The sequence below is a fragment of the Rhineura floridana genome, chromosome 7, assembly GCF_030035675.1.
Source record: "Rhineura floridana isolate rRhiFlo1 chromosome 7, rRhiFlo1.hap2, whole genome shotgun sequence".
Taxonomy (NCBI): Eukaryota; Metazoa; Chordata; class Lepidosauria; order Squamata; family Rhineuridae; genus Rhineura; species Rhineura floridana.
Window position 1 is genome coordinate 14306223 of NC_084486.1, and position 19561 is coordinate 14325783.

The following is a 19561-nucleotide window of genomic DNA, read 5'->3' on the forward strand; positions in this document are numbered from 1 at the left end:
TTGATCGTCCCAGAGTGCAGGACACAGAATAATGGGCTCAAGTTGCAGGAAGCCAGATTTCAACTGGACATCAGGAAAAACTTCCTAACTGTTAGAGCCATACGACAATGGAACCAATTACCTAGAGAGGGAGCGGGCTGTCCGACACTGGAGGCCTTCAAGAGGCAGCTGGACAGCCATCGGTCAGGAATGCGTTAATTTGGATTACTGCATTGAGCAGGGGGTTGGGCTTGATGGGCTTATAGACCCCTTCCAACACTACTATTCTATGATTCTCACCACTTCTCCTTTTTCTCCTCTGCAAAACTACTTTTTTCTTTAGCTTCCCACAAATCCCCCCCTTTTCCCCATTGCACTCCCTGGCCTTTTGAAGGGGCTAGGATAAACAGATCTATGGAGTCACGTGGCCAGGGGATTCTGGTGGCTACGGTTGTGACACCTTAGATTTTGACCTTTCTCTGAGTCTCCAGAGGAAGAAGTAAAAACACAGCAAGTGGGAAGGTTGTTTCCTACTTGGCTTGAAAGATTTTGCTTTCTTAGCTTAACCGCATCCCCATGTATTCTCTGTCCCCACCAGGTTCCACTGGAATCCTCTCCTATCTCAGCAGTCACCACCAGGGCTGTGGAGTCGGAGTCGGGAGCAATTTTGGGTGGAGTCGGAGTCGGTAGAAATGTTCCGACTCCGACTCCAACTTCCGCTCCTTCATAAATGGCAAATGTATATTAACTAGTAATAACAAATTTACTGTAGTAAAATGGTAGCACAAGGCATTTCATCACCACGACATGAATCCAGAGCTTGGAAAAGTTGGTTTTTTGAACTACAACTCCCATGAGCCCAATCCCTGGGTGGTGATGAAATGCCTTGTGCTACCATTTTACTACAGTAAATTTGTTATTACTAGTTAATATACATTTGCCATTTATGAAGGAGTCAGAGTCGGACAGTAGAAAAATAGAGGAGTCGGAGTCGAAGGTCTGGCGTACCGACTCCACAGCCCTGGTCACCACCCATTTGGTTCTCCCCTCTGCCCCTACACCTCAGGGTCTGAACCTTGGGAATCCTGCCAACCCTACAAGGGACAGTGGATCTCCAGAAGTTCCATGTGTTCTATCTTTCAACAAACCTTTTATGTAGAGTTTGTTCTACATAAGGGCTCCCACTGGGAGGAAGCTCGGGGGAGAGAGAGAGATTGATTGATTCCTTATCCCAGTCTACATCTGTTTTGGAATTGCTTCTTAAGATGCTTTTATTTAAAGATGTTTTTAAGATGCTTTGTTTTTGATGTTTTGTTTTTAGTGGTTCGGCTTTTCTTTGCTCCGTTGGGAGGAAGGGTGGGACAGAAATTTAATAAATAATAATAATATTAGACAATTTGAGAGTAAAGTGGTAAAAGTTCCACCCATTTAATTAATAATTACAGAGACGTAACAGTTATGATTACATTGTAATGTGCTTGTGGCCAATGAAGTCCTGCTATAGACAGCACATGTATGACTAGGGCCATTTGCCCTTCTGTCTACTGCCTCCTCTTCCTTTGGCTGCAGATGAGATGAGAGCGCCCTGCAGAAGTATGATTCCACCTATTTGCATAGGGCACCTGATGCGGAGGAGGGGTGCTATTAATCTTCCATTGTATCCTCTTTCCCTACAAAATGAAAGGGTCTGGATCACTCCCCGGATCACTCCCCTCTCCTTTCTCTTTGTGTCACAGAGGGGAGGGGAGAGTGATGATTCTGTTCTTTTCACAGCAGCACAATGTCCTGTCTCAGATGCCTTCAGAATATGGAAACATACTCTTCATCCCCTCTACCCCTTTGAAACACACAGTGGATCCTGCAGCTCTTTCTTTACCCCACCCCCAGCCTAAGAGGAGAGGCAGGGAGCAGTGCTGGTGAGCAGACATACAAACGGGTGAACTTAGCCAAGTCCCAGGCATTACATAGAGAGCACAAAATATGACTTCCATTGCTGCCATTCATCACATTGCCATACTTTCATCGCTGTGCAAAACTTTTAAAATTGCACCAAGCACTCTTAACACATTCAATTGGAAAATGGTGCTTTATATAAGGAAAGCATCCTCCTTGCTAAATGACTTATAATTTAATATGTTAGGTAGAGCTAACAAAGTGATTTATTTGCAGTCTATTCTTCAAGCATTTGACACAATCTGTAGCATGCCCATTCTTTTTGTTTGGGTTGATTGACAAATTAACAAGTTTCCTTTTGTGTCTTGAGCGGTGTATAGCACTACCACCATTAACCATATTCATTTGCTGTGTCTTTTAAACTAATTTGTTTTGAGTGAGGTGAATTAATATACATTGCCATTAATCAGCAGAGGAAAAAAATAAAACTTCCCTGTGTTGGATCAGTTTTAGAGACAAATAATTGTTGCATCAATACAGTTCTTGGGTCACCTTTCATTTACTTTCAACCAGTAAGCTGAGCTATATAGCTAGACAGATCTGATTTGATGTAGTGTAGCCTTCTCCAGCGTGGTGCCCTTCAAATGTTGTTGAATTACAACTCCCATCATTGCCAGCCAGCATGGCTAATTGTATGGTGGAAGGTATCACCATGCTGGGGAAATCCCAAGATATGCAGAAGTCCCAAACATTGGGGCGAAAGCAGGCATTAAAAATGACTCAATGAGCAATGCACATGCTCAGTGGCCATGGAATCCTGAGTGTGTGATGTGGGAGAGATAATGGAATGGAATATTGTGGAGGAACTTAGAGCTGGATGGCTGGAACTCTGAGCAGGAACATTGCAACATTTTATTGCATATCCCACTTGTATATATTACTGCAAAATATGGGACATGATATCACCCCACTGTGTTTGCTCATATTCTCACAAGGGGTAATCAATAAAATGGAGTGGGTGTGGGGAAACACAGTGGCGTTGCATTTTGCATTACTGGATATTACAGTGGAGAGAGGAGAAAACCGTAAGGCCACTACTTTTCTGTGGAAGCTATCTAGCATACTTCTGTCCTGAGCTATGAAGCTCAGCACATGGTCTTAGCCAAATTGCTATCTCTTAACCTAACCTCATACTCTCCAATATTTCATATATGACATACTTGGTCTCTTTGACAATCCTGTGTTCACACTGAGATTCTCTGTGGGAGCCTAAATTTCTGAAGGTTTTTCTCTATTGAGTACAGTGTTAATTTATTCTGTAATAGCCTCTTCATAACAGTTCCCCTTTCTAAAAGCATAAGAAATATCTGAAAGGACCACTTGTGATTACTGTAGAATAGCTGAAACCCAAATGCATTTACCATTTAGAGGAGATTATGAAAGGGATTCAGTTCACTGAGATTTTGTTCCTGTATTTACATACATGTGCATTACAGTCAAATTGTATCTTTTCTCTCAGATTTAAAGTTATAGAGACTCTCAGCGACATAGGAAGATGATTATACCGAGTCAGAACATTGGTCCATCTAGGTCAGTACCATCTACACTGACTGGAAGCAGCTCTCCAGGGTTTCAGACAGGACATTCCCAGCCTCACTTGGAGATGCTGGGGATTGAACCTGGCACTGTTTATATGTAAAGCATGTGCCATACCACTGAGCCACAGCCCTTCCCCAAAAGTCTAAAAACTATAGACGTGATCAAACGTATAAAGATGTTTCACGAAAAGTGGAACTGGGAGCATAACTTACCAAGATAATTACCTGAAATCAGGATAGTCCTGGTAAATAATTGGAGGCACTTGGAGAGCATATAACTTAATAGATGTATTAGGAAGATAAAAAGAATAGCCCTGCACAGGGCCAGCCCCAGGCATGCTGGGGCCCTTGGGCACCAACCTGCCCCGGGCCCCAGCACTCCCCTTCTGCAATTCGCGGCAGGATTGGTACCGCAGATCACAGGGTGGGAGATCCCAAGCTGCCTGGCATTCCCCCACTCTACTTACCTTTCTCTGTGCTGTTTTTTCAGTGGTGCGCACTGCACGTGCAGGTTTGCCATCAATCAAGATGGCAGCCGAGGTTTCCCTAAGGGGCTGAAGCTTCTGCCGCCATCTTGGTTGATGGCACGCATGTGTGCTACACGCACGCATTGCTGCCATCAACGAAGATGCCGGCAGAGGCTTCAGCCCCTTAGGAAAACCTCGGCCGCCATCTTGATTGATGGCAAACCTGCGTTCACAGTGTGTGCAGCCACAAAAAACAGCAGAGAGAAAGGTAGGTGAAGAGGGGGAATGGCGGGCGGCTCTGAAGCTCCTGCCCTGCTATCCACGGGAGCAATCCTGCCACAAATTGCGGAAGGGGAGCGCAGGGGCCCCTGTAGCCCCAGGGACCCTTGGCCAGTGCCCCACCTGGCTGCCCTTTAGAACCGGCCCTGGCCCTGCAGACCAGGAATGGCTGACTTGTGGTCCTCCAGGTGTGCAGGATCACTTAACCCAGATTTGAGAACCTAAAAATATAGTTTTGGTTTGTAAATTTTAAAAACATTGGAGAGACACTGCGAGATATATTTGACTGGAAGCAATCAAAATAGCACACTCCCATTTAAGGTGGGGCTAAATCAATCCTTACCATTTTTTTTGTTTTTTTTGTCCTTCAACCCATCTATTTCCTGCCCCCTGCTATTTGTAATAGAAGAATGGGAATTTAGTTTTAGATGCAAAAGGAGTCTAAGGTGTGTACCAAAATATACTTTAAATCCACATGGAAATGCCAGCTTTAGCTGCCAGTGAAACAAAGAGTATAGGAGGATAAATAGGAATCTTGTTTACCCCTGTCTTGAATACCCTTGTGTTTGCTGGTTTAATGCTTACTCTTGACATTGAGCAGCTTGAAATGTTTTATAGCCCTGCATCTATTTAACCTTTTAGTGTTGTGCTTTGTTTTTGGTCAACATGTATCATGGCCTCCCAACCTGTATTTAATAAAACATACCCTTACTAGCTGCCACTTACAGTAATGGAAATAGGTTTTAAAATAATCAGACTTGTCAAAGACACTTTGATCAATGTATAAGATCATTAAGTTGTTTCATACCTATATGTGGATATAGTACCTGCCTTGTTAAGGATATCCTATTTCTCTTGTGAAAAAACTTGGAGGAACCCACTTAATGTCTATGGAAGATAGTCTTCCTCTCATTGTAGCCTAATGTTTTGCAGACCCAGTTGCTTCTGCATCTCCATTCATGAGAAAACATTTTGTAAGAAGGCATTTCATGCATTCAGCTCATCTACGTATATGCATTCAACTACATGCATTCAGTATTTTGTAATTCTGCAAAAATACAAGGAAAATTGTAAGACTGGTGCTAGCCACAAAACTCAGCATCCTGGGAATCACTGATTTTTTTAAAAAAGTTCTATGTGTATAGACCTTATGATTGTGAAGATAGATTTTAGTATGCGGACAATTCCATGTGTAATTTCCAGCAGCCAGAGGGTTGGGATTTAGTGTCCTGCATAGCTGATTGCTCCTCCTCCATTCATTCATTCATTCATTCATTCATTCATTCATTCATTCATTCATTAATTTTACTTTTGTCATATTTATTTAATATGAATACCTTAAGCAGGTTGTAGAATTTGACTTTTTATGATGCAGAATATGAGTAACCTTTGTGCAGATTTTTTTCTTTTAGTGCCCAGTACAAATAGGGCTGTATAAATGTGAGTTCCCTGGTACCAGTATTGGTGGTTAGCCTGTCGTATCTGTAAAAAGAGAATTAATTGCCCTGGTCTGCAGGAGCCTTACAAGTTTTGCATGTTTAATAGCTACCATATGTACTTACCACAAAGGCACTGTCTTGTTTCTGTACCAACTTCTGGGTTCATGCTGCTGAGTAATGCAGTGGGCAAAGGAAGTGGAAAAAGCAGAAAATGTAGAGATTATCTGGGCAAAGATTTAAGGCAAAGAGCAATTAATTCCGCTTGCTTTCATAATCCACATGTACCAGAGAAATCACTTTTAAAGTAATTACAAGATGGGATCATACCCTAGTAAAATTCCATTATGTTAACAAAAATATCCTGATAAATGTTGCAATAAGTAGTATGTTTATACATATTTAGTGCTCATGCCAAAAGGTATCCAGTACTGGGAAAATATCTTTAGCTCTATAAACTCTATTAATGGATAATGCAAATGGCTGTACCATTTTATAGGGTGTATTCAACAACACTGCATGTGTTAATGTCCCAGCCACCTAGTCCAGAGTAGATTCAGAACAACTTTGTTGAATAACTGCCTGCCTGCTCTCATATTAGGTCACATTTAAGGCACCAGATTCAATAGCACACCATGATCGTCTCTGGACAGGTGAGAATGTATTAGGAAGCATTACCTTCAGAAAGAAAACTCGGTCTGCAAGCATACAGAGTCAGACAGTGGTGCAAGAAATTTTGCACCCTTCCTTTAGGTAACAACCCTTCCTGTGGGGCTGCTGTCTTTTTTTTTTTTTTTACAATAATTTTTATTCAAATTTTCATAAAACATAGAAAACAAAATCATAAAACATTCAAAGACAAAAAACAAAACAAAACAAAAATGATTAAACAAAAAAAAAATAAAATGTTGACTTCCCATTTGTCACATATCAAATCAGTTATAGGTCTACAATATATAACAATCCTGTCTCTTAAATCATATTATAAAATCACTTTCCTCCAGTAGTTATCTTAATTAATCATCAAATCTCATAAACATTACTTTATTCTTTCCACAAAAAGTCAAAGAGAGGTTTCAATTCTTTAAGAAATATATCTATCAATTTTTCTCCAAATAAACATGTCAATTAATCCATCTCGTTAATAATTATAATAATCTTATTGTCATAACCATAGTCCAAATAAACATTTCGATTAATCCATCTCATCAGAATCTGTTAGGTCCAATAATTTCAATAGCCATTATTCCATTATCCCTATTAGTTCCATCTTCCATCTTCAATAGTCCTGTTAAGTCCAGTAATTTCAGTGTCCAATCTTCCATTATCAGTATTCCATAATAATCTTGCTGTTGTAGCCATAGTCATATAATAAGAGTCTGATGGGAATTTCCTCTATCCCAAATATTTTCTTGCCATCCATTCTGAATAAGTTGCTGAAATACTGTTGTAAAGTCATATCTGTGTTCTTCTTTTTTACAAAATGCACTGGCTCATCTCTTAAGAGTTTTTCCATTGTCACATGGCTGCAGTTAATTCCATAGATTTTCTCTATATCAAGCTCCATCACATCATTCCAGTCCAGAAGATTATCCAAGCCATTGATAACTTTATCTCTAATTTCTTCATTAATTTCTTCAGAGATAACATTAAATTCCAAACAGTAGATTTTATTTCTAAAATCCATAAACTCCAGATCTTTTTCCAATTCCACATTTGTTCCAATCTCCAGGGCTTGTATCTTCCCTTTATTTTTTCTTTTCTCATCTCTGATCTCATTCTCCTCTCTCACAGGATCCCCTATTTCTTTAAGCTCCTGCGTCATTTTGCTCAGTTCAATTTTCAGCTCCTTACTACCCTGTCGCAGGGTTTGTTTCGTTATCTCAATCTCATCCATTATTTTCTGAAACATAATTACTTCCAGATTCTCAGCCACTTTCTTGATTGCCATTTTTAAAACCACGAAAACAAAGCAAAACAAAAATAAAGAAGAACCACTTCTTATTTCAGCAACAATTGGGTTAATATTCCAGGCTTGATGACATCACAGTATAAACAGCAACCTGCCTTATCTCTCTATGTTCAAGAATGCAAAACAAATTTAGTTCCCAGCATCAAAACAGTTAGTGGCGTCGTGAAGAAGCAGATTCGTCAAAATAAAATAGACCAAAAAGAGAATAGTCCCAGACAATATAATATTCCTCAGAATAGAAATCAGGAATAGAAATCCCTCTTCTGTTTATTATCTTTAGAATGCACTTCCAGGACAGCTTTTTGTGACAGAAACAGAGATAAGCTGTTAATTTCGTGAATAACAGAGAAGAGCTATATCTCACCCAGAAGTTGTCCAAAGCCGATCAATCTGACAAATCTCCTTTTGCTGCAACAATTTAAACCAAGTAAAAAAAATAATAGAAAGAAGGGTGCTTGCCTGTTAGTCCGTTCTCTCTTTAAAGAAAAGATAAACGTATCGCTTAAGCAGATAGAGCTTGTTAGGAAGTCCGTCCGGCATTGTTGGCTGGACCTTATCTCATAAATTAATGAAATCCAGTCCTCCCAACAAAAACAGGCTTTTGAGGTTGATCTCTACGTTTCTCCCTGCCCGGGAGAAATTTCATCAGTCAAAAAAAAAAATGTTCTGACTGATTTATATCTGAATAAGCTTCTTTTGAGGCGGGAACCCGTCCCAAAAGCAGGCACAAGCGAAGTCACCCTTCCCGGAAGTCTTGTGGGGCTGCTGTCTTGATAAAGGTGTCCTTATTTTGGAATAGGGCAAATACAACTTATCCCCACAAGCCCTCACCTATAGGTCCTATTTAGTGTCTTGCTGTGCACAAGCTGCCTCTCTCATGTCATTATTTCTGCTGTTATCTAGGAGTATCTCTTTAGTTACATCATAAGTCATGGTTAGTGTGTCAGTAAGCTTTGGAAAACCTGAAATGCTGCAGGGAGATAAGAATCTACAGTTCCTCTTTATATAATCATTTCATGACCTTTTGAAAACATTAGAGGGCATCACGCTCCTTGCTCTTTGCAGCTTATCTCTAAGATGCCTCCCAAGCAGAGCCACACGGACGCTTGAGCAGCTGCAGATTGGGTAGGTTTGATCACTTGATTTAAAAATCCACTGTAACGCCTCTGAGCAGTACTCAGTTTAAAAGGTTTTTCAGGGGACTACCAATGGCCTTTTGTGACATTACAAGAAGGGAAGGTGTCTTCCTTTTGCAGAATTGTTAAAGGGTACAGAAGACCTATGGCTTTATTGTTGTTGTTGTTGGTATTATTTATTCATACATACAACTCCATCTAATGTAGATGACAGGACTCTGCCCCAAGGAACTTACACATCTTACAAGCGGTATAAATGCAAGAGCCCTTCTCTCTTACATTCATCCCTTGCACCGATGCTTCCTTTCCATTGGAGAATCAGGCAGCTGTAATGGGGGTATACATGGTATCTTTGCACTTGTATGAATTTAGTTACCACATGCTCCTTTATTTCAAAACTATCTTTACTTGGTACACTTTACAATGAATTAAGTATCATAGATTTTCTTACTATTTTTTTCTGTAAGCGTGTTTTTTATTGCATCCTTAAAGAATAAGTGGTCCTTTTCTGCAATTGTGTTCAAACTATAATGGAAACTTAGACTACATAAACAATATTTTGGGGGGAGACTCGGTCAACATTATAGTACTATCATTATCCTCAATGCACTTGCACATTTTTTTCATGCTCCAGCTTAGTCTCTAGCTAAACCAGTTGGGCAGGCTTTCATAGCTGTTTAAGCTCTATGCCTTGGAAGAACTGAAAGAAACTCCTGTCAGTAAGACCAGTGCTACTGCCATTAGCATATTTTACCTGGGGACACCTAATGTAGTGTTTGAACAAACATTGGCCAAAAAGCTGCCTGTGTTCGATTTCCACCCTTTCTTCTGCAAATGGGACACAACAGTGCACCTGCCCTGGTAAAACAAAGACTTCGGGATATTTCTTTTCGAGATCTCCTGGCTCGTTCACATACAACCTGTTCACCTTGCTCCTTGGTTATCCCTTAACAAAAATGTTTCCTGTTAGCTGCCTACTTTAGGAATCTTCATTCTTCTAAATATTGCAGCTTTTATTCTATCCAGATTTAATGTTCTTCCACCCCAAATGCTTTGGGGCAGGTATGCTAGCAACCCTCTTTTCCACAAAGGTTTGCCTCAGTTTTTCCCCTCATAGCTTATATCAGCAGTAGAATCAATAGAACGTGTCCATCTGTTTTGTAATTTTTATGCTGGAGTTTGGCAGCATACAATTGGCCCTTTACTGACCAAATTACCAAGAAGGTCAGCTTAATTTTATGTTGAATATCTCGTGAAAGATAACCCCCCCCCCCAAAAAAGGTGTCACTGACAGTGGCTAAATTTCTGTCAGTAGCAGTGAGATCAAGAGAATAACTTATAATCAGAAACTAGAAGGACCATCTCCAGGGACCAACTCGAGATTAGTGTCATTCTATATAACTATTTTTGTCTCCTAAAGACTACTAAATCTGTTCTGTTCTTGGATTCTGGTGTACTGTATGCTTTATTTTATTCTTGGTCTATTGACTGTAATGAATTAATTAACTGATTGATTGATACTGGATAACATGTAAGAGCTGTTCTGTGTTACACAGAATGAGAAATGTGTCTGATAAGATTCTGCATTATATCAATTCATAGTGCAGATGTGTGAAAAACATACAGACCTGTCTTTATAGAATAATCTATGATACTAAGGGGAGGGAATAAATGGAAATTCTTACAGTGAATTTCTCTTCCCAAGGGGTTCCTGGAGGGCATTCAGATTCTTGGGATGGTGCCTCCCCACAGCATGACAGGCAGGGTCCTATCTTCTAATTACCTCACCCAGGGGGAGGAGCCATCCCATACTCCAGACTGACTGGAAGAGCAAGGACGGCCCCTCAACCCTCAGTGGAAAAACTCTGTGTGTCCAAACTCATTAAAAGAAAAGACCCCATGGAACTAGGCAGAAAAAAATGACAGATCGCTTAAAGATTAGATAATGCCATGAAATCCCCAGGGAGGTCCTAACTACTTCCCCCACATGTGGGGTGCTGGCAAAAGCCACTATGAACTAGCGTGAGTACAGTAATGGCACCAGAATGAAGAGGTGGGGGAATGCCCTCCAGGAACCCCTGGGAAGAGAAATTCACAGTAAGAATTTCCATTTATTCTCCAGTGGTTCCTGGAGGGCATTCAGATTCTTGGGATGTACCAGAGACCAATGACCTCCTGGGCGGGATTCCAGGTGCCAACAAGTCTTGCACAAACTACCCTTTGCAACACCCTCCTCCCAAAGGCTTCGTCCATCGAAGCCAAGGAATCGATTTTATAGTGTTTGGAGAACGTATGCAGTGAGGCCCATGTGGCTGCTCTACATATGTCCTCAATTGGGAAATGCCCCTTAAAGGCAACGGAAATGGAAGCCTCCCTCAATGAATGGGCTGTGACTCCCCCGGTGGCGATTTCTCCAGAGTCTAGTAGGCCTGAACAATTGCCTCCTTGAGCCACCTGGGGATGGAAGAAGATGAAACCTTCCTTCCCCTAGCAACCCCGCCAAGGGAAACGAACAGAGCCTCTGCTTTCCTGAACCCAGAAGTCCTATCTAAGTAAAAATGGAGGACTCTGCGCACATCCAGAGAATGCCAGGCCCTTTCCTTGGAAGAAGTGAGATTAGGACAGAATGATGGGAGAACCACCTCCTGCGCCCTATGAAAAACGGAGTTAACCTGAGGAATAAAGGATGGATCTGACCTCAGGACAACCTTGTCCTGATCAAAAATACCTAGCTGTGGATCAGACAACAGGACTCCTAGTTCTGAGACCCTGTGTGCTGATCTGATAGCCACTAGAAAAACTGTCTTGAGTGTCAGGAACTTCTTGCACGTAGCTAGTGGCTCAAAACGGTGCCCCATCAAGGTGGAGAGTACCCAGTTCAGGTTCCATGTAGGAAACCTATGAATCACTGGAGGATTCCTCTGCCCCACACCTCTGAGGAAATGTCAACACGAGGGATGTGTGGATAAGAGAGGATCCCCCTTGCAACTCAAGATACTGCTAATGGCAGCTGCTTGCCGTTTCAAAGTATTGGTGCTGAACCCTTTGTCCAACCCCACCTGTAAGAAACCCAGTACGTCCACCACTTTCCCAGAGGCTGGGTCCCTTGCATTGGCTCTACACCACTCCATGAACTTTTTCCATGTGGAGCCATACATTTTATATGTGGAGGCCTTTCTAAAGGCCAGAAGAATATCTAGAACCCCCCCCCGAACCCGCCAACTCCGCTCAGTCTCCATGCAGTCAAGTGACAGAGCTCTGGACATGGATGAAGAAATGGTCCCTGCCTCAGCAGGTCTGGTCTGATAGGAAGACACCATGGTTCCTGAACAGACAGGGGCTCTCCTTGGCCAATACAGTGCTACTAAGATCACCTCGGCCTGCAACTGTTGGATGCATCTTACAGTCTGTAACAGTAGAGGAAAGGGAGGAAAGGCCTAAAGTAACTCCCTCGGCCAAACTCTTGTCAGAGCATCCCATTCCTCACCTCCGGATGCTGAAAATATGAGAAGAACTTTGCAAATTGGGAGTTCTGGTATGTTGCAAAAAGATCCACTTGTGGGACCCGAAACGTCTGATGATCTGGCGGAATACTTGGGGGTTTAGTTGCCACTCGGCCTCCAGGAGCAATGTCCTGCTCAGCTAGTCTGCTGTCACGTTTTGTATTCCAGGTACGTGTTCTCCTTCAGTGACCCAAGGTGAGACTCTGCCCATTGGAACAGAACGCGAGCTTCCTTCGCCATGGCCCTCAACGTTGTTCCTCCTTGATGGTTGATGTATGCCTTCGTTGCCACGTCATCAGTCAGCACCAGGACATGGACCCCTATGACGTGTGGAGCAAACTTCAGGAGCCCCAGTCTCACTGCTGGGAGCTCCAGCCAGTTGATGCTCTGGTCCTGTGCCACGTGTGCCCCCCAGCTGTAAAAGCTGGCATCTGTCATGAGTATCTTCCTTGCCAGCGTCTCCAGGCTCACTCCCCTGAGTAGCCTCTGAGGAGATTGCCACAACCCCAGTTCTTGGTGCAGAGATGAGCTGATTGGAACCTGTGTCCTGTGGGATTGAGCAATGTGGTCCTTGAAGGGTATGAGTTCTTGCAGCAGAGGGCGAGAATGAAAATGGGTCCAGCTTACTAGGTTCTGGCAGGATACCAGCATCCCCTGGAGTTTTGCCAGTTCCATCAGCTCTACCGCCCTGGACGAGGTCACCTTTAATATGAGCTCCTGGATCTTGGCCACCCGCTCCTCAGTGAGCCTCATACAGTATTGGACTGAGTCTATTTGCACGCCCAGATGGATAATGTTCTGTGTGGGCACCAGGGTGCTCTTTTCAAAGTTCACTACAAAGCCATGGCTGGTAAGACAGGACAGAGTGGTCTGAACGTCCCTCCTGCACTGGTCCCTCGATGGGGCCCGGACTAGAATATCATCGAGGAACGGGTGAACCCATACCCCCAGGGTCCTCAGATGAGCCATCAGTGCCACTAGGACCTTGCTGAAAACTCTGGGGGCAGAAGTCAGCCCGAATGGAAGAACCCTGTATTGGTAATGCTTGTTGGCATAACAGAAACGAAGAAGTTTTCTGTGCTCCTGTCATATTGGAACATGGAGGTATGCCTCCGACAGGTCTGTGGAGGCCATCCAATCACCTTGGTTGATGACTTCTGAGATGGATTTCAAGGTTTCCATTTTTAATTTCTTGTAGGCCATTCTCTGGTTGAGCCATTTGAGGTCTAAAATAGTCCTTGTCTGTCCATTCTTTTTCAAGATGAGAAAGAAAATTGAGTAGACTCCCCTGTTCCTTTCCTGAGCTAGTACTGGTTCCACTGTGCTGATGTCCAGTAGATGTTGTATGGCCATGAGGAAAGCCCTGTGTTTGTCCAACTTTGTCAACTTCGGGGTCCTGATGAATTTCTCTCTGGGGCTCCTTGAAAATTCCAAAGAGTACCCTGAGGAAACTGTTGTCAGGACCCAGCGATCGGACGTTGTTGCGGTCCAGACTGTCTTGATGTCAAGCAGGCGCCCCCCCCATGGCTCTCTGGGGTGCCAACAACTTGGCATCAGGATGACTGTCCCTTCTTCTCTCCCTTCTAGAACTTAGATTGGGAGGGATGAGGGGGTAGATGGGATCTTGACTGGCTGGAACTTGTGTATCTGTCTTGTCTCCCCCACCAAGCCTTGTATCCTGATGACTTGCTTTGGTGATGGAAAGGCTTTGAGCTCCGAAAGAACTGAATCTGTTTAGACTTATGTTCATCCTCCTTTGCCCCTGGCAGCGCCTTCTGCTTGTCCCTAGTTTCAGCAAGGACCTTTTCCAGTGGTTCCCCAAAAAGCTTGGCCCCCCAAAGGGAGAGTTGGCCAGACGCCCCTGGGATCCTGGGTCCACATCCCAATGACGGAGCCACAGGTTACGTCTCCCCACTGTGCTGGAGGCCGTTGCCCTGGCATTAAACATCATAGCATCCTATGTGGCATCCACTTAGAAGGCTGCTGCCAGAGAAATCTTCTTCAGACCATCTTTGATGCTCTTGGGAACGTCCTCTCTGCTGGCCAGCTCGTCCGCCCACATCATGTTTGCTCTGGTGAACACTGATGCAGCTGCTGAGGCCCTGAAAGCGACGCCTTGCACCTCATGCCTCAAAGTCTTTGCGCAGTGCTACCTTGAACCTCTTATCACAAGCATCCTTACGCCTCCCTTCCCCCTCTGTTGGAAGAACCGCAGAGGAAGAGAGAGCAACCACTGGCTGGTCCACTCCTGGCTTTCTAAGCTGTTCCATCACCATGGGGGCAAAGGAGTAATGCTTGCTAACCAGCTTGTGCAGCGGTTTATGTTTACCTGGAGTCGCCCACTCTGCTGACCACAGCTCCTGGAAAGAGACCGGGAAAGGGAGAGTAGCTATTCTGTGGTGGCCTTCTGGGAAGGCTGATTTAGACCCCTTGGAGGAAGTAGAAGCAGCTGGACCAGCTTCTGTAGGTTGCTCTTCATGTAATTCCAAGATCTACCTAGTTTTGGCAAGAATTGCTGGAAAAACCTCTGCTAAGAAGTGTCTCCTCCTTGGTGGGGGGGGCCTTCCAATTCCTCCTCAGATAGTTCCCCTTCCTCCCTGGCTGATGAGGATGAGGAGTGCCCCGAACCTGATAGAAGCCCCAAGGCAGTGGCGGCCTTATTACTAAATCTCCTTTTGGCCCCATGTCTCTCCTTCTGACTATGTGAAGAATGGGCCCTCTTACTCCTATGTCTGCCCTTCTGGTTTCTCCTATAAACTGGTGAGAAGAAGAGGTAGATGAAATTGATATAGAGGTGAGAGATGAGGAGGAAGGTGTGGGGGAGGGCCACTTTGTCCGCCTCCTCTTTTTGTGCCCCTTGTGGGGGTGATGCCTTCTCTTTTGAAAAGTGGGCAACTGGGAAGTGCAGGGCCTGGGGCTGGTTCCTGACTGAGCAGTCCCAGTCCGCTTAACCTCTTTTGCCACCAACCTTCTGACCCAACTGAGAAACTTTAGGAAATCTTCTTGCCCTGGAATGGAGGGGGGGCGAAGTGCTTCTTACCCCCTCCCTCCGGTGCTCCCGCACTCTCAAGGCCTGCTCCGAGTGGTGGGAGAGAGATGGTGACTGCTCTTCCTCCATCTTGCTAGTTTGCGCGTGTTCACGCCCTTTCAGGGGGCTGCTAGCCATCACGGGTGAACTTTACCAGGCTCTCTGATCCTATGGTGGGGGTAGGAGAGGCCTGAACTGGCGTAGGGGTGTAACTAGGCTTTTCCTGCCTTTCTGCTTTCCTGCCTCTCCTGCTACGCTTCACGGCAAAGCCAGAGCGCACGTCCTCTTACCGCTGCCCTTCTACACACAGTCGCACCTCCCTTAGATTTAAGGAGAGGCTGCCCCCAAACAGCTGCTGCCTCCTCCTCCCTGCCTCTTCTTTTAGGAGAATGCGTACACATTTTCATGTGGACTTTAAAAAAAAGTCACAAACTGATGTGGAAATGTAGTGAACTGAAGATTTGAAAAATGAGAAACCAGATTTGACAGATTTGTTCATCACAAGTCTCATGTTGTATACCCTGTATCAGTATATTATCCCAGCAAGCAGGTAGAAGCCTATAGCAAGATATATTCAGTATGTATTTGTTAGTTAGCCTAAAGGATTGTATTCCCCTTTAGAGCCCCAGCATCCTTGGGTATGCCAGATCACCTCATGACCACCTGGGGTCTTATCTAGGTGTTCTAATGAGGATATGATGGCTTGCCCAGTATGATGCTGGGAAAGCACCTCATTACCTTGAGACATGAAAGGAGCATCGTTAGGGGAAGGTACCTTGTTAACTCAAGACATTAAAGGAAGCTGATAGGCATAGAGTCAAGGGTATTACTTGGCATAAACAGGTGGATGGGTCAAGGGACGGTCAATGATAAGATAGGGCAGTAGCTGCTCGTTAGCCACAGGTGGACGAGTCAAGGGACGGTCAATGGCCAGGTAGTGCAGCAGCTGCTTGTTAGCAAAGATAGAGAGGATATGGTAGGCATATAGTTTGCCAAGGAAGGATGCCAGGGTGTTTCCAGTAAAGATAATATAGTTTTCTAGCAATTAGTCTGCTTTTGAAGGTGTCCTGTGACAAGGTCAGAATAGCCAATTATAGGCAACAGGTGCCATGATATATTATTTTGATGTCTGTATGCTCATTAATCATTTATGTAATCCTAATAGTTGTATGCCAATTTTTATGCTATAAAAGTGTTTCTTGTGCCCAATGGGGTGTTCAGTCTGACACTAGCTACTGCAGAGCTGTGTGGCTGATCCACTTTTATTGGGATACTTGGCTGTATGCTTGTAAGTTTACTCAATAAATTTTAACTCTTTGTAAGCAAACCTCTTGTCTGCATCTCATCTCTGGTAACCCAAAAACAACCTGAAGGTACACACATGTGAGTATGATAAAGCAGTATGATTTTAAATAAAAATCAGTGTAGCATCAGTCATTAATTAGCCTAGTGTTTCTTAAACCCTATAGAGCTTCTTTTTGAAGTCATGGAGGAAGGTCATTTTAGTGCCCAAGCACACCTCTAGAGCAGGTCTTCATGACTTCATGAACTCATCAAAACAATGCAGCCCATCAGTTATATGTGGCAGCCTACTAGGGGCTGGGTTTTGCTATTTATTTAGAACTTCAAAGTCAGGGCTGTTGTAAAGCAGTTGGCCGGTTATAAAATGTTCTTTGTGGGCTGCATTTGGCAGGCCACAAATTGTGAAGCCTACACTAGGAGCAAGGAAAATAAGTTTTGTGAAGACTGACAAATGTAAAAAGGGCTTGTTTCTTAGTGTCAACCTACTTCACTATGATTTTTCTGTGGGTTAATAAAGTCAATGTTAAGTTGGTCTTTTCCTCCAGCTGGTTGTTTAATAGCTTTTTAAAAAAACATTTGGAACATCTCTTTAGAGACAAACAAGTCTGTTTGCCTCTTCATCCCTCTGTTTGGCTTCTATAATCATTTTGAGGCTTCCCCCCCTCTTCTAATGGTGAGTAAATATCTGATTTTAATCTAATGGGAAATCCATCAAGTAGAACTCTTCTCTGTTTTTGAAGTTCAATTAAGCTTGGACACTCACTACTTCTAAAGTTTTATATTCTCTTCCAGAATTTCATGTTTAGACTGTTTTAATAACTCATTAATCCCAGCCCCAGTTTCCTATAGACAATGAATTTCAGTTATAAAATGTTGATCTAGTGATGGACCATCTTGCTGTTTAATGTTTTAGGGGTTTTTTGTTTTAATGTCTTTGTCTGTTTATTGTATGGAGCCTATTTTAGGAGTAGGTAGGAGGAGAGCATCAACTAAGCTCCAACATACTCTTTTGTAATAAATTATAGTTTTAATACGAAATCATAATAAATAAGTATTCAGGCTTGTGATTTCTTCCACCTGCATTCCAAAGTGGCACAGACTAATGAGGGTTGTACCATGTGCTTTTTTGGAACATTTAATTCAGTTTTTTGTTGATTGCAATGACTCACAGGGGAAGAAGCAAACACTAAAGTATGTGGCCTCCTAAGGACTTTATAGGATAAAAAAAAAGAGCATCCTGATTTTGTGCAGAAAATGTTTTAGGAACACTTAACATTGGACTGCAGGTATATAGTGGGCTTTCAAATCTACTCTCTTCGGGAAATGGACCCAGTTGTAGTCTCAAAATGGTCTTCAAAGATAGCCCCATCCGCACAGCATTGCAGTAGTCAAGGCTTGAGAACAGAAAGGCACGGATGAAAGTTCCATCTGAATAAAAAAGGCAGCAGATTTCCTTCAACAGGGAAATTGTGAAAAACTACCCAGCAACTTTACATCCAGTGACCTCAGAACTGGATTGGAAAAAAGAGAAAATGTTAGTAGTACCTTGGATGCAGCAGACCACATTCAATCTTCAGGATATGGTCCAGTTGTGAGTCAAAATTCATCAGAGCAGTGGGTGGGTTTCCTTTTCCCCCCAAGTGTTTCAGCTGTTGCTTACCTTTATTGGGCTTCCCCAATTGCCCTCAGGTAGCCAGTTTTCTGTGAATGGGGCCTTGTAGGAACATCCTAAATAATCTCCAGAACCGCATGTTGCAGCTTCCTGATGAGCTATTAATAGTACTAATCAGAAGCTGCCTGTGATGCTGTTGGCAGTCAAAGCTCAACAATCACTTTCAATAGCTGCCAAAGGCATCACAGTACTTGTAACTACTGACCACTGTTTTGTAGTTACCTGCCCACACCCACTGTTCCTTCAAAAGGCTCCCAGCAAAGACAAGCAGTGGTGGAGAGGGACAGGAGGTGGGAAGGACAACAGGGTGAGGAGACAGGAGGTGAGAGTGCAGGAAGGTATCATCCCATCTTCCACCTACTTTTTACCTCCAGAAAGCTGCCGTATGCTACTTGTTCCCTCCAGTTTGGTTTCTGTGCCCTGTTCCCCCTCCGTCCACTCTAAAGACAGATCTAGTACTCACTCCATCTGTTGTTTTCTACTTTGTAAGTATTCATTTGAATTCATTGGGTTTCTGTGAAAATCATTCCAAGGAAACTAAGGCTTCAATCCTAGCCCCATGTACCTGGGAGTAATCCCCACTAGATTTTAAAGGACTTACTTCTGAGTAGATATGGTTAGGATTGGAGCCTAATTTATTTTGGTTGATGTTTAAAGGTGTGATTGTGTAGGGAGGAAAGTAATAATCATCATTATAACTAAGCAGTAATTTGAATTCATTGCTGCTGCTCGTAAAAATCATTCCAGGGCAATTAATTCATTTCTGTTAATGTGCATGTGTATAATGTGCATGCATGAAGGCACAAATGTGCAACTGCATATGTGTGGGTGAGCATGCATGCTGACATGTGACCCTTGGGAGGGGCAAATCCTCAGTGTGGCCCTTGAGCCGAAAACGGTTAGCTACCTGTGTTCTAGTGGTATACAATATTATTCTAAAATCCATCCAGGCCAAATAATTGGATATTCTGATTTTATTTATGCACTTGTGGAATTTAAATGTGGTGCCACTGTTTGTTACCTCATACAAAGCAGATATAAGGTCACCATGCTGTGCATAACACAAGTTGTGTTGAGTTTTGCATTTTTTTCTAACCTTATACTTTAACATTGCACCAACTGTTGTTGGTATGTTTATTTTTTACCAGTGAACTATATTCTTGTTTATTAAACAAGAAAATCTTAGAAAACAAAGAATATTATAAGTACCAGTCATAAACACATAGAATTACCATACAATTACAGTCTGGAAGCTTCAGCCAAAGATATCATCATGTAGACAAGAAAAATACAGCA

The 19561-nt window shown here is 43.1% G+C and overlaps 1 protein-coding gene across 23 annotated transcripts in view; it reads left to right on the plus strand.

Moving 5' to 3' along the window:
* ZMIZ1 (zinc finger MIZ-type containing 1) overlaps window positions 1-19561 on the plus strand; it is a 621029-nt gene that overhangs the window by 475427 nt on the left and 126041 nt on the right. The window contains exon 1 of one of the 23 annotated variants that reach the window (XM_061634923.1): window positions 17205-17266. The exons of 20 other annotated variants lie outside the window; for them this stretch is intronic. In XM_061634923.1, the coding sequence (XP_061490907.1) occupies window positions 17264-17266 (3 nt within the window). In that variant the 5' untranslated portion in view covers window positions 17205-17263. Of the gene's footprint in view, window positions 1-17204; window positions 17267-18687; window positions 18751-19561 lie in introns of those variants that run through there. 2 more of the 23 variants (XM_061634924.1, XM_061634927.1) reach the window with 2 other exon arrangements.